The sequence below is a fragment of the Equus caballus genome, chromosome 17 (assembly GCF_041296265.1).
Source record: "Equus caballus isolate H_3958 breed thoroughbred chromosome 17, TB-T2T, whole genome shotgun sequence".
NCBI classification, from domain to species: Eukaryota; Metazoa; Chordata; class Mammalia; order Perissodactyla; family Equidae; genus Equus; species Equus caballus.
The window spans coordinates 56383971-56397407 of record NC_091700.1 but is presented as its reverse complement, the minus strand read 5'-3'; the positions used below and the strand labels follow the sequence as shown (position 1 = coordinate 56397407).

At 31.5% G+C, this 13437-nt stretch overlaps 1 protein-coding gene across 10 annotated transcripts in view; it reads right to left on the bottom strand.

Annotated features, from left to right (window-relative positions):
- The window catches only part of TDRD3 (tudor domain containing 3), a 172451-nt gene that overhangs the window by 23518 nt on the left and 135496 nt on the right, over positions 1 to 13437 (bottom strand). For 6 of the 10 annotated variants that reach the window (XM_023621674.2, XM_070240328.1, XM_070240332.1 and 3 more), the window contains one exon: positions 2414 to 2499. The exons of 3 other annotated variants lie outside the window; for them this stretch is intronic. In XM_023621674.2, coding sequence (XP_023477442.1) covers positions 2414 to 2499 — 86 coding nt within the window. Of the gene's footprint in view, positions 1 to 2413; positions 2500 to 7296; positions 11913 to 13437 lie in introns of those variants that run through there. One more of the 10 variants, XM_023621677.2, reaches the window with a different exon arrangement.

Sequence of the window (13437 nt, the reverse complement as noted above, 5' to 3'; positions counted from 1 at the left end):
CATACTTGAAATTATAATTTAATAGAAAAACCTCAAATATAAAAATTTTACTTTACACTTATTTTAATAATGTATCAAATACTAAAACAAGGACGAAGAGTCAAAATAACATAACTACATAATAACATATTCCTGAAATTATGAATAGCAGATAAGTACAGATTAAATAAATAGTTCATAGGAGAAATGTATTTTACTCTGCATTTGAAAGCACTCAGGAGAGACTGAATTCTGAAGGTGTGTGTGTAATTAAGAGAAAACTTTGCAAGGACCTGGGAAGTAGGTTATACAGATAGAGTCAAAATAGGTGGTAAGACATCATATAAGGAAGTCTATTGGTTTAGTTGTAGGAGTCTTTCATTTACTAACTATAGACAGGAACAAGTTTAAGCATCATGGCATTTTACCACGAAAAACTGTAATCATGTTGCTGTTAACCTCACTGAACGCAAAAGGGCAAAATAAGAAATTAAGAAGTGATGTTTTTGTTTATCTTACTTTTTATAACTCCCGTATTTCTAGATCCTTTTTGCAAATTTTAGGAATTTTTTTAAGACTAAAATTCCCTAATCATGATCAAGTTTCTTCTTGCTAATTTTATTTTGCTTGCTTTTACTTTTTCAAATAAAACATGTAATACAAAATTACAGGTTTATAAAAGTGAAAAAATATACGTATACATACATGTAGAGGAACTATGCATAATTCTACTACATTAAAACAACCACTACATTTAGTGTATTCCCATTCAAATCTATAAATTGCTTTTATTCACTTATCATAAATATTTCCCATGATATTATAGCTTCCATAATGATCTTTTATCACAGCTGTATAATACTTCATCCAGCAGAAGGATGTTATTTTACCATTCTCTTATTGTTGGGCATCTAACTTCTAGTTTTTTACTATTATCATGCTGCAATGATCACCTCTCAGCAATTAGCTTATTTCCCTTGCTCCTTCCCTAGGAGAGATTAATAACTGTGGGATTATTGATTTAAATGGTATGAACACTTTTAGGGCTTGGAAAAAATCAGAAGGACCACACCAATTTACACTGCCATCAGCAATGTAGAAGATTACTATTCATATCACTGCATCCTTGCTGGCATGAGTAGTATCATTTAATTTTTTCCTATTAATTAATAAATTTAACACCATACTTAATTGTTTCAATTTGCACTTGATTATCACTAGAGTTCAACATTTCTCTCTAATTTTTAGTTATGAAAGATGACACTGCTACTTCAGCAAGAAACCATACTGAGCATAAGTCAATGGTTCAAGGTTATAAAAATAAAATCAAAAAACGAAATCTTTAAGAAAGTTAATCTAATCATGACATGAGTAACTGTTATTGTGCTCCATGGTAATTAGGCATTAATGGCAAGCAGTTCATGTAAGTGGCTATTATTACTATTATTTACACATAGCCAGATCAAGCATTCTTAGATTATGGGGAAGGGTTAGACCAAGAAGAACTCTAAGCTCTTCTTATGCCCTCGTAAAGATCCCTTGATCTAAAACCAGATGTGATCCAGAAGCAAGTTCTCTTTCTTCTTTAGCTCCACATAGCCTCTATAAACTGAGCACCCAGTAAAGATAAAGGGCATTTATAAACTTAGTTTGGGGAGGGGGGGCTAGAACGAACTTTGTTGAGAAGCAAAGATGAGGCTAAGTCAGATATAACTCAAAGAGCTGACCAAAGAAATGGCCACTAAATCCCTTGTCTTTTCTCTCCATGATTACTCTTCAAAGGTAAAGATCTAAGTTTTGAGGTAGACTTCTGAAGAACTCTTAATTTGGAACTATTTCTATCTCCTTTCCCACAGAGAAAAAGAAAGGATTAGAGGCACAATCATATTCCCATTTTCCTGGTCAACCTTACTAACTATTGGAGGAGTGATCTGAGTAACAGGATTTAAGGGACTTCCCTCTGCCAAAAATCTTTCTCCTCAACACTGTCCAAATTTCCATAAATTAGAGATTCTTTGATGTTTCTAAGCATGTAATTCTGAAGATTAAAGAAGAAAGTTGAGAGTGTGAAGGGTAAGAAAGGGTAACAAGTAATCCACACTGTGTAGTGAAGATTAACTCAACCAACCTGGTTTTATATTCTTAGAATACTTAACTCTGAAGCATGCAAAGGATAGGAATAAGAGTTCCAATATGGAGAGCACATAGGGAAAAGAAAAATGAGTTAAGACATTTCGAGTTGCTTTAAAAATGCAAAGCTGGGGAAACTAGACTACAGAAGAATAGGGAAGAAGGAGGTCAAACTCATGATAATAAAAATTTATGTTTCTATAGACCTTGGGAGTTTACAAAGCACATTTCCATTGATCATATTACTTATTCCTCAGCACAACCCTGTACTGAAACTGAGACCCAGAGATATTAAGTAACTTACCCAAAGTCACATAGGTAGTAAGTGGCAGAGCCCGGACTCGACCCAGGTCTTCTGAATCCTCCTGTGTATTTCCAGCTCCCCTGGAGCTGAAGCAGGGGCAAAAAGGGAGGTGGAAGTAATTTGCCCAAGACCAGCCTTGCCCTCTCCCCTTCTTTCAAAGGCCAAGCAGAGCAGACATTAAACTCTCTCAGTGACTCCTTTTCATCAAATTCTTTCAGGATAAAGCACACAGAATCTGAAAATGTTTCTCAGCCTTGGGCCCAAGAATCGCAATAAGCAGTGAACAGTGTCAGAAGTATTTCTGGCTGTATTTTGCCATTTATGTGAAATTTATTGGAACCTCAAAGCATAGTAATTCTTATTTCAGAAAGTAAAATTTGTTTTTATAATCGAAATTACTTAAAGCAGTTTGTTTAAAAAATTATGTTTAGCAATTTAGTTTCAGTAAAGCTTTTCAATTACACCATTATAAAAATTATTTTGAAAAATGCCTAAGAACCAAGACACTAAATCTACCTTTAACCTACCCTATGGCCATTTTTTTCCTATTTTATCTTCCTTTAGTATTATTTTCATTACAGTAATTATAATCATTAGAATGGATAGAATACTCAGTCTTTTCATAGCCAATTTTAAGTATTTTCAACAAATTAATAGGAAAATATGCACATCATCTTGAGATGTAAATCTTATATTCATTTCTAAATTACATCTAAAATGTTTTTAATGTAGCCTTTTATAATTAATTTTACATAACAAAATTTAGAGCTCCCAGTCTCTAGTTTCTTGAATAGCTCCTTAATTCCTCTTAGGGAATTACATATTTTAATTTCTCATCTTGACCATTTACATTTCTAATAAGTTTTAAACACATTCAATGAGAAAGTTTTCTTTGCTCATTTCCTAAGAATATGAGGACATAATTTAAATGGACTGGGCATATGACCAACTTTTTATCATTTCTAGATCTTTTTGTAATCAGCTACAATACACCTCAGTCTCTAATCTAACAGTCTTGCCATTTATGAGAACTACTATCAGGAGAGCCAAGTGGTGAGTGAGCATTAACACTAATCGGGGCATCAGATCAACCAGGAATATCAACTTACTTGTGCCCAAAGCTTTCAGAGACCTTCTGAACTTTAAGAGATGCTCTATTTAACCAGATTTCATTTGAGCATCAGTCCTGCCTGGGATGGAACATATCCAACCTAATAGTTAAAAGCGACTTGAAATCTTTAAGATGAATAAAAAGGCAAACACTCAGACAAAATATAAAACAAAATAAAAGAGGAAGAGGACAAGGAGGAGGAGCCTGGATAAGGACAAAGAGGAAAAGAAAAGAGGAACAAGAAGGAAGAAGACACAAAAAGGTTTACTGAGAACAGATAACAAATTTCAAGTACTAATTCTCTCAAGTTTTTGATACATCTCCGTTTTCCTTTTGCTTTAAGATTTCAATTCCATATTTTAAAAATCTAATTAAGTCTAACATTCTTTTGGGTACTGATGGCCAAATTCAGGAATTCCTGGGGCCAGCCCTGTGGTGTAGTGGCTAGGTTTTGCACGCTTTGCTTTGGTGGCCCGGGTTTGTGGGTTCAGATCCCGGGTGTAAATCCACACCACTCGTCAGCCATGCTGTGGTGGTGACCCATACACAAAATAGAGGAAGACTGGCACAGATGTTAGTTCAGGGCTAATCTTCCCCAGCAAAAAAAAAAAAAAAAAAAAAAAAAATTTCAGGAATTCCTTGTAATAATAAGATTTATATTATGAGGAAAAAAATACATTAGTGTACTTTCCTCCACATTATTTTAACTTAAGTCTTTTCAAGATAAAATGCTTATGATATTCTCCTAAATCATTCAATAAATAGCACTCAAAATGGTTACCAACATTAAAAAAAAACATAAGTCCATAGATTTTAGAATTTGAACCATAGAGAAACAGAATTAAACTGACTTCTAATATCTTACTTTGCAAAATAAGCTCTTTGTTAAGCATGGCCGAGCGCACTGACCCTAATTTCCTAATCATGTGATCTGGGAAAAAATGAAACACTTCTGGCATGATAAAAATGCTAATAAAGTTTGTTAAAGTTAACACTAACTTTGAAAAGTCAATGTTGGCCTTCCCCACTTACCTCCTTCACACTATCTCTTCACTTAATATGCATAACAAAACTGTAACCAAGAACCATGCCAACAATAGTTCCCTGACTAGAACCATCCCAATTTGATGAAGGCCTTACTAATATCTATTACGTAGCTTCTTGTAGGAAGGAAATATATCTTCTACTTCTTTTATATCATGTTAATCCCTTGAGTATATAGGCCAATCTATTTTTCAAAGGAGCTTTGTCACAAAAAGCACTCAAAGAATATTTGTTGAAAAATTATCATATTAAGCTCTCATACTTGAGCTTGATGTCTGAAGAAGGACTATTCAGTAATAAAGGTGACCACCAGGACAACATCAATCATTCAAATAATTACTGACCTCCCTTCACTGTTTCAACTACCAAGCCAGTACATGTGCTCACTTAGAATTCTGATCCCGTGAAGCTTTAAAAGAGAAAGTACTTATAGTACATATCTACTGCTTATTTATAGAATTTCTTTGCACTTTCATTAGCTATTATCCAACCATAAGTTTTGCCCTTGTTTATAATTATAAGTGCCTGGAACAAGGCACGTTTTTTAAAACAAGAATTTTTTCCCCTCCAAATCTCTCAAGTAAACTCTGGAATTAGATACAAGATTATTAATTGATCTGACTTAACAACTGTTACCAGGAAAATAAGAATAGGAGATTAAGAGCAATTAAGCATAAGAGTTTGTTAGTTTTTTTAGGAAGCTTTTAACAAGCTTTTAACAAATCAAAACAACACTATTCAAAGGCTTCAAAACACACTAGCCTATTAGTAAAAGAACAATACCAATGTTGAAACCAAACAATTTTTAGTCTTTTAGGAATCCTCTTCTTCATTTAAGAATACCCACATTCCCAGGGGAATTAACTTGCTTTCACACTTTCTTTTGATTTAGTAGCCAATGCCGGTTTAACAAAAAAAGGGATTTCAGATTTTGCCTTACACTAGATTATTCAAGAAGAACAAATACAAAGCCACAAATGATGAAAACGCCCTTACTGCTGGAATATATAAATATAATGTGGGTTATCAGGTGAGAATTACAGAAAAGGACAGCAATATTATAAAAGCTATAATGGGAGTCTTCACAAATGACAATTTCTAAAAGTTAATACATAAAAGTTTCAAGAATTAGAGTTAAGTTGAAATAAAATTAAAAGACCAGTGAGTTGTGTATAATTACATGTAAAATAAGATCTCTTAATTTTATTTTTATGTAATAAAACAGTATTACTAATGGGATGAGTACTTAGAAGGGACATAACATTTCAGGAATATATTTTGTCCTCTATTCACAGAAAGGTAAAGAATCTTGGAACATGTTTCAGGAGAAATGGGCTTTTATATATTTAGCCTTTATTTATAACATAAAAATACAATATTATATTATTAATAAGTCTGGAACATCTAAAACAATGTATTCTAAACATAAATCTTTACCCTATTTTAAAGATGGGAACTTGGAAAACTAGAAAGAAGATAGCTAAGACATTTTCCAAAGTACTTGCTGTAGACTTTCTAGAACAGGTTCTATACAGAAAAATAAAAAAAAAAGAGTTCCATGAGCAAATAAGTTTGTGAAGCAAAATGCATTACATCTCTCTCTCTGAGATTTAAAATACATACTAACTTGTTAAGGACTCAAAGAAGTCCTTTAATCAAAAAGTGTACTTAATTTTTTTAACCTAGCATTTTCCAAATTTATTTAACTATGAAGCAGAATTAATGTTCTCATAATACACTTTAGAAAACCCTGAGCTAGACAGACCAGGCATGAAAAGGTATGTACAGAAAAATAATGACTTTTGTATTATTATAATGATCTAAGCTGCTTAACTAGAGCCTCTTCATTTATTCAAACTATATGCTTTTTTTTTTTAAGGCAAATAAAATGTACTCACTGTTGCAGTACTTCCTTTCCCTTCTGAATGGAGCTCTCAGCCAATGACAGGCAGCTAAGGGAGTTATTTCAAGCCAAGGTGTAAAACTCTTGCCAGTAGTTCCCAAGTTTAATGGAACTGGAAGCTCTATAACACCAGAGTATTTCTCCCAAGAAATCAACTCCACTCTTTTCCTAGAGTTGTGACAGTGAAGCCTATTGCACATGGTTTTACAATAAATAGCAAAGGTTCAGTAAAGTTTAGGAAATTAGAATCAGTAGGGAGGTAGTCCACATACACCAAGAGATATCTACCTACTAAAGGTAAAAAGAACATAAAGTTAAAAAAAGAAACCAAAATGATAAAATGATGTTTAGGAAATAGAGTGAAGACAGAGAGAGATGATAAATAAAATGACAAAAGGAAGAATATAGAAAAATAGTATCAAGTAGAGACATAGAGATGACCACGTAAGATTAAAGAGAACAGACAACCGATGACTCACTATGTATGCCATCAGATATGCATCCTAAGTCCCCTTTTTGCCCAACACCATCAAAGTTCACAACCACTGACTTCAGAGGAGGAGAGAGACACTGCGGGAGCTCATCGTGAAAGGGAATCAAGTCTATGGTGCAATGAGCAACATTACTTTTCTGCTTTTTTTAGGTGCAGATGGAAGAGGTTTAGAAATTCACTAGAAACTAAAACAAAATTGTGTCTATTTTTTTTTTAATTCAAGAAGATTTATAAAAATCTTTAAAACATACCGAATGAGTGTCTAGTCAAGGCAGATACCCAATATAAGATTAGCAACTTTGGGAACAAAGAAATAAAACAAAACAAAAGCATTTCTCAGATTAATTTATTTTACTACTTTATTTCCTATGCAATGAGTATATTAGCGAGTCTTTTGCATATATATGCAAAGGAATGGCAAAATTCAGTGCAGTTTGAAATTACAGTTTTAAAAGTCCCAATAAACAAAGTAAATGAAAAAAACACAATTTACACTTAGAAGAGAACAAACCCTGGGTCTACTGAATCAAAAATGTCAAGGAAAAAATAAGTTCAGCTGACAATCCCAGCCCCCTTCAGCTGCAGATCTCACCATGATGCCTCCCTAAGACTACTTTGAAGGAAAAACCAAAATTATATAATACTCAGCATAAATCTAAAGCATCATAAATTTACTTCTTAATTAACCAACATCATAATTCAGGAGCCCATACTTAAGGTTGCAATAATAAAGGGGAGACTTAGAAGATAGAATATTCTTAATATCTACTGATATTATTCACGTACACACAAAAAAAATGCTGTGGATTTTTCAAAAAGTTACACTAACTTGATATTTAATATCAATATTTAAATAATTTAAGGTTTAAATTGTTTTATGAACTGTAATTAAGGTTAGAAACAAATCAGAGTAGTATCGTTGAAATAACTTTAAAAAGAAAGTGCATCTCAGGTAATATCCTGCCATGTTATTTCACTTTAGGAATTATTTCACCTTCAGAAAAAAGGAACATGAAATGATAATATAATCTGTACTTTCATTGTTCAATAAAGGAAAACTCAGATTACCCAAAAACCTTTATTTTTATATACAGCCCTTTGAATAGATTACAATATACTAAATTATCAGATATCGAAATTCAAACAATACTTTTGAAAGAGTTCTTAAAATAGCATATTACTTTATTAGTATTAATTTAAATCCGTGAAATAAAATGTCTCTATTGAATAACGTAGCCAAGTCAAAACTAGATCCCAAGGTTTTCATAGTAATCTGTTAGGTTTAGCTATCACAAACTGAATTTGGACTTCGGGGGTAGACATCAACATTATTTAAGTTGACATATCTATGCATATGACATGCATTATGAATGAATCATCTCTCCCTCTATATCAACAGCTTTCCTATCTCCAGTAAAAGTCTTTTTGTATAATCCACAACCTCCTGTGGGAATTGTGAAAGGCTGGGTAATAGATGAAGAAATAAATAAAGCATATCAAATACAACCAAGTTTTATTCAAACAAAATTTAAAGATGTTGCATGGAAAAAAAAAAGATATTGCACGGAATCCCCCAAATTCTATCACTGTGATTTGAAATTATATTCTTAAATGGGGCTAAACTAGCTGTACAGTTTCATCTGATTTACTCTATGTTTATGCAGCAAAAGAAAATAAGCACTGCCCATATGACAATCTTTGAAAGGAAAGTTTTCCAAAATATGCATGGTGGAAGAAAATGTACTTCAGTGACCTTAATCAAATTATGCTTTTAGTGCAGAAATTTAAGTATGGCAAATTATACCCACTAATTTATTTAAGAATTTATCAGCAAGAATGAAAAACCTTCTGGACTGTGATCAAATAGATGCTTGCACTTTTTACTGGATACTAATTGGCAGAACCTCACTGTTACATAATTCTAATTTTCCTTTGAAGTTAATGGTTTCTATAACAATTGTCCTCTTTTTAATATCTATTATGATCTTGTGATATCAAACACAAACTAGATACAGCCTAATTTTATCACTATGTCATTAAAATCGCTAACATGATCTTGTTCTAATACATTTAGAATTCATTTTAACTCATTAATTTATATATTACCACTCTCAATCTCTTCCCTCATTAAATAGGTTACAGTTTTTTCTTTTTTTGCTATATGTTTCTTTTTAATATTTTTATTAATGGTAGAAGAGTTTATGGCTTTTTATGAATGTTATTTGAATTTGAAAAGGTAATTTCCAAATGTGCTACCCAGATGTCATTATAAAATAAATTGTGTGCAAAGTTACTTCAGAATTAAAACTTGAGATTGATAATTCTTTTTTAAAGTATGCTAAAACTGAGAAATATATAATTATTTTAAAAAACCCAACCCTCCTAAAAACAAATGTTACTCTTTAAATAGGTAAAATAAATAGATAAAAGCTTTTTAAATAGATAAAATTCATTAAGTCATACTTTCTTCTTCCATATAAATTTTATCTTTAAAGTAAGGTCGAATAAAATAACATTATTTAAATGAAAACTTCACTAAGCAAGATTTTCTCCACTTGTATTTTGTTTTAAAGCTTCAAGAGTTAAGAATAAAGACTCTCATGAAATATTTAAGTTTGTTTCACATTACTGGAACTACAACTTTCTTCTAACTTTCTGCAGTTGGCAGGCATTTTTGTGTTTTATGCACTAGTGTATACCCCTCACCTAGAACAGCGCCTGGACCTAATAGACGTGTAATGGCTATGTGTTGAATAAATGAATACTCTACAGAAAAACACTTAAGGTAGGATGATCATCTAAAAGACAATAACAATCTATCCGTCACTTTCCAGAATTCCTGCTCAAGATGATGTGTATGTTAAGGTCCTAGAACTAACCATTATCTATACAATCATATTTTTTCTAGTTGGAACAACAGTGGAACAAGCATGATTTCCTGATACAAAGAAATAAATCCTATGAACTTTGAAGAAGAAAGTTTACAAAGTAGTACGTTCAAAACACAAAAGATTTGTCCAAGCAGCAGTTCCAGTGTATTTTACAGTAATTCCAAATTGCCTGTAGCGTCTTTTTACAGATTTCCTGGTATTAGTTTTAGAGTTAAAAGGAAGCAATTTGGAAAGGGCCTGCAGGGAATACAAACCACAGGTTTTCTTTGACCTTAACGTTTTCTCGTACAGTGGTCAGAAATATAAAATAATATTATGGTTTTCTCTATCTATAATTTTACAAATAATATGAGACTCTAGAATGCTTCATTTACTTTGCTAAAATAAGGAAAATCCTACAATGTTCAAAGAACACTGAAAAACAACCTAGAACATTTATTTAGTTAAGAATGAGCTGTGAACCTAACATAATTTGTGATAATTAGAGAGTTCACTATAATAAAGACACTAAAATTAAGAAAGAATATTTTATGATACTAAAAGAACCAGGGGAAATCTAGCTAGAACAAACAAAGTCAAGGATGACTTACCAAAACTTTAGTTAATCATTTTGGAACATATATTTTTGCCATCTAAAATATCATCACTAAGTGAGCATGTTCTGGAAGTAAAAAGGTATATCCAGATAAAAAGGGAAAACAGATACTTGGTCTGACAGATTTAAGGCAAATAATTCCTAAACTTCGTGAGATAATATTAATGCTTAGAGTTAACTATTAACTTGATTTTTATTTTAATTTTCCATACAAGGCACACTATTAACTTGGTCATTGACTCTCTTAATATTTCACGCTTTTCATTTATGATTTGTTCTTACACCTTTAAGAGAAAATACAGGCAACTGATTTCTATAAAGGCTTTTGGTTTATATGCAGACTTTTTGGGTTGTTTTTCCTGAAAACTATTTAAAAAATCTTCAACGAATGATCATTGCTACATTTAGGAAAACAAGAGGTTTTCCAAAATCTTGTGCCAATAATAAACATAAACCTTAGTAAAAGATACAATATCATTTCACAACTAAAAATAGCAATGTACCTATATAGTGCAAGAATAAAAAGAATTAAAGATTAGACAATCCACAGTGTGAGTGAATAATTATGCTAAGGCTTCTAACAACATTGCTGCACCTTTGTAGCCTTTTAAAAGTCTGACTTGTCAATTAGTTACCTTCTTATTGGTATACTGAACGTTTTGGTTTTGATTAACTTAAAACCTGTTATAATTTCGCAGGTACAAAATGAAAAAGTGCTCATAGACCCCAACATTAATATTGTCATAGGCTAAGAGAACTCTAACTCTACATTAAATGTACTAACAGCTACTCAGACTGTTTTTCTTCACGGGCTTTTTATGTATATATGCACACATGTATTTTTAAAAAATGGAGATGGGTGAAGAAAAGTTAACCTGATGGCTTCTATATATGTCAAGAAGGAGATGCTTCTACAAGTCAATTCTTCATATAGATAAAGAAGAAAGGACCATCTTAGCCTCAATAATGATGTTCATGATCCAAAAATATTTGTTATATTAAATTATGCAAAATAATAAAACATCAACAATCATTTGATTATTTGTAAGTAGGAGAAAAGAAATGCTAGAATTTCCAAAATATTTAGTGATTCTATCCTGCTTCTTCCTGCAAAATATTTCAAGCATCTTATAAAAGATTTTTAAGTTGACTACAGAAAATGTAAATAGGTAAAAAATAGCACAATAAAGCATAGATGAGTATTCATAAATGGGTAGAAAGAATATGAAAGTATTGCTGTGGCTCAGAACAGAATCACTACATGGCCTGTGACATCTGATAAATTTATAGTCCAGCTAAGTTTACACAGACCTAAAATCAGTTATAAAGCAATGAGGACTATTAAGGAGGAAAAACAAAAAGTCACTGACTTTAGAAAGAAAATTATCACTTCAATACCAAACATCTCTAAATGGAAGAGCTACAGTAAGGAATGACAAACAAGCTCATCAGTATGGCCACCCTAGAATGGAAAAAGGAAGTAGAGAAGAAACAAAGTAAGAAAACAAAATCTTTTCAGAAAGAGAGAAAAGAATAAACTTAATCTCTTATTAAACCTTCTAAAAAAATTTTTTAAAAACCCAAATAACATAAACATTCTATTTTGAATCTTGACTGTAATGGCTAAAAATATTTGGGAACACACAATAAACAGCAAACCAAGACTCAATTTCTAGAAATATAGACCCAATAAGTAATTACTTTTACCATCAAAACTAGATTAAGATGTGAGTATTAATGGAAAAAAGAGAATAAAAATAGTCATCATATGAGAACCAGAAGGGCAAAAATATGGTTATGTCAAGTTTCTCCAAGAAAAGAAAGACTTAAATTAGATATTGATGGTATTTCAGTCTTTTAGGGAAAAAGCAACTAAACTTTAGAGAATGAGAGTGAGGGAAAGGATCTCCTAACTAAACATGAGTCATGAGTAACATTATACTGTAAAATATGAAAAGATAAATTATCTAGAAAATAGTTTTCCTAGAATAAAAAGGCAAAGAATAAAGATCCATGGCCCCAAATATGATTACAGGTACTAGGTTTTTTGTTTTATTTATCATTTTTGGAGGGGAGGGGGCAGAGGGTATGATACTGAGGATGTGACAAAAATGTAAGACCAAAACTAAACTAAACTAAAAACAGCTCATGAGAAAACAATGTACGCTTCAATGATGAAGGCTACTGTCTGGATGATATAATTTTCTAGTATATTTTGATATTTTAGGGAAATAGCAACAAATTAGGCTTCTAATGATAAGTTTATTAACAGCTACTCACAAATTGGAGAACAAAAATTTTAAAAACTTTATAAAACTAATCCTAATATACTTTGTCCTCCTATTTTTGCCTAAATGTAGTTGGGAATCTATCTATATAAAGTCACTTAAGTCCTATATAAAATGGACTCCATGAGGCCAATACGTTCTAAATTACATCATCAAAATTACCACACAGCCTTGACATAACATTTGGCAATAAAATTAATCAAATAATTATTAAACAGATATTTATAATTAATCTGTACATATATATATGTGTAGTAAATGCAGTGTGGATTCATATACAATTTAAAGTGTTTTTGTTAATTTTACATGTAACTAAAATAATAAAGAATATGGATGTATCCAACAGGGATTTAAATTTGACAACTGCTGGACATTATTTAGATAAATTTAAAGTAAAAAACTGGGAAAAAAGCAAAATATGCATAAAAACCCATCTTACACATACAAATTTTTGGCAAACATGTAAATACGGGTACCCATTTCCAAAGCATAATATAACAAAGCATTATACAAGAAAAGTAATTCCAATGCAATCATTTTTATTGTCGTCCAGTAATTATTAAATTAAATTCTTACTCTAGGGGCAACCAGTTTTAAGCAAATTCAAAATATTTTTCCACTTGCAATTTTGTATAACTATGACTAATCTTTTAGAACCATGTATTTACTTGAAAACAGCTTATGCCTTTGTACAGAATT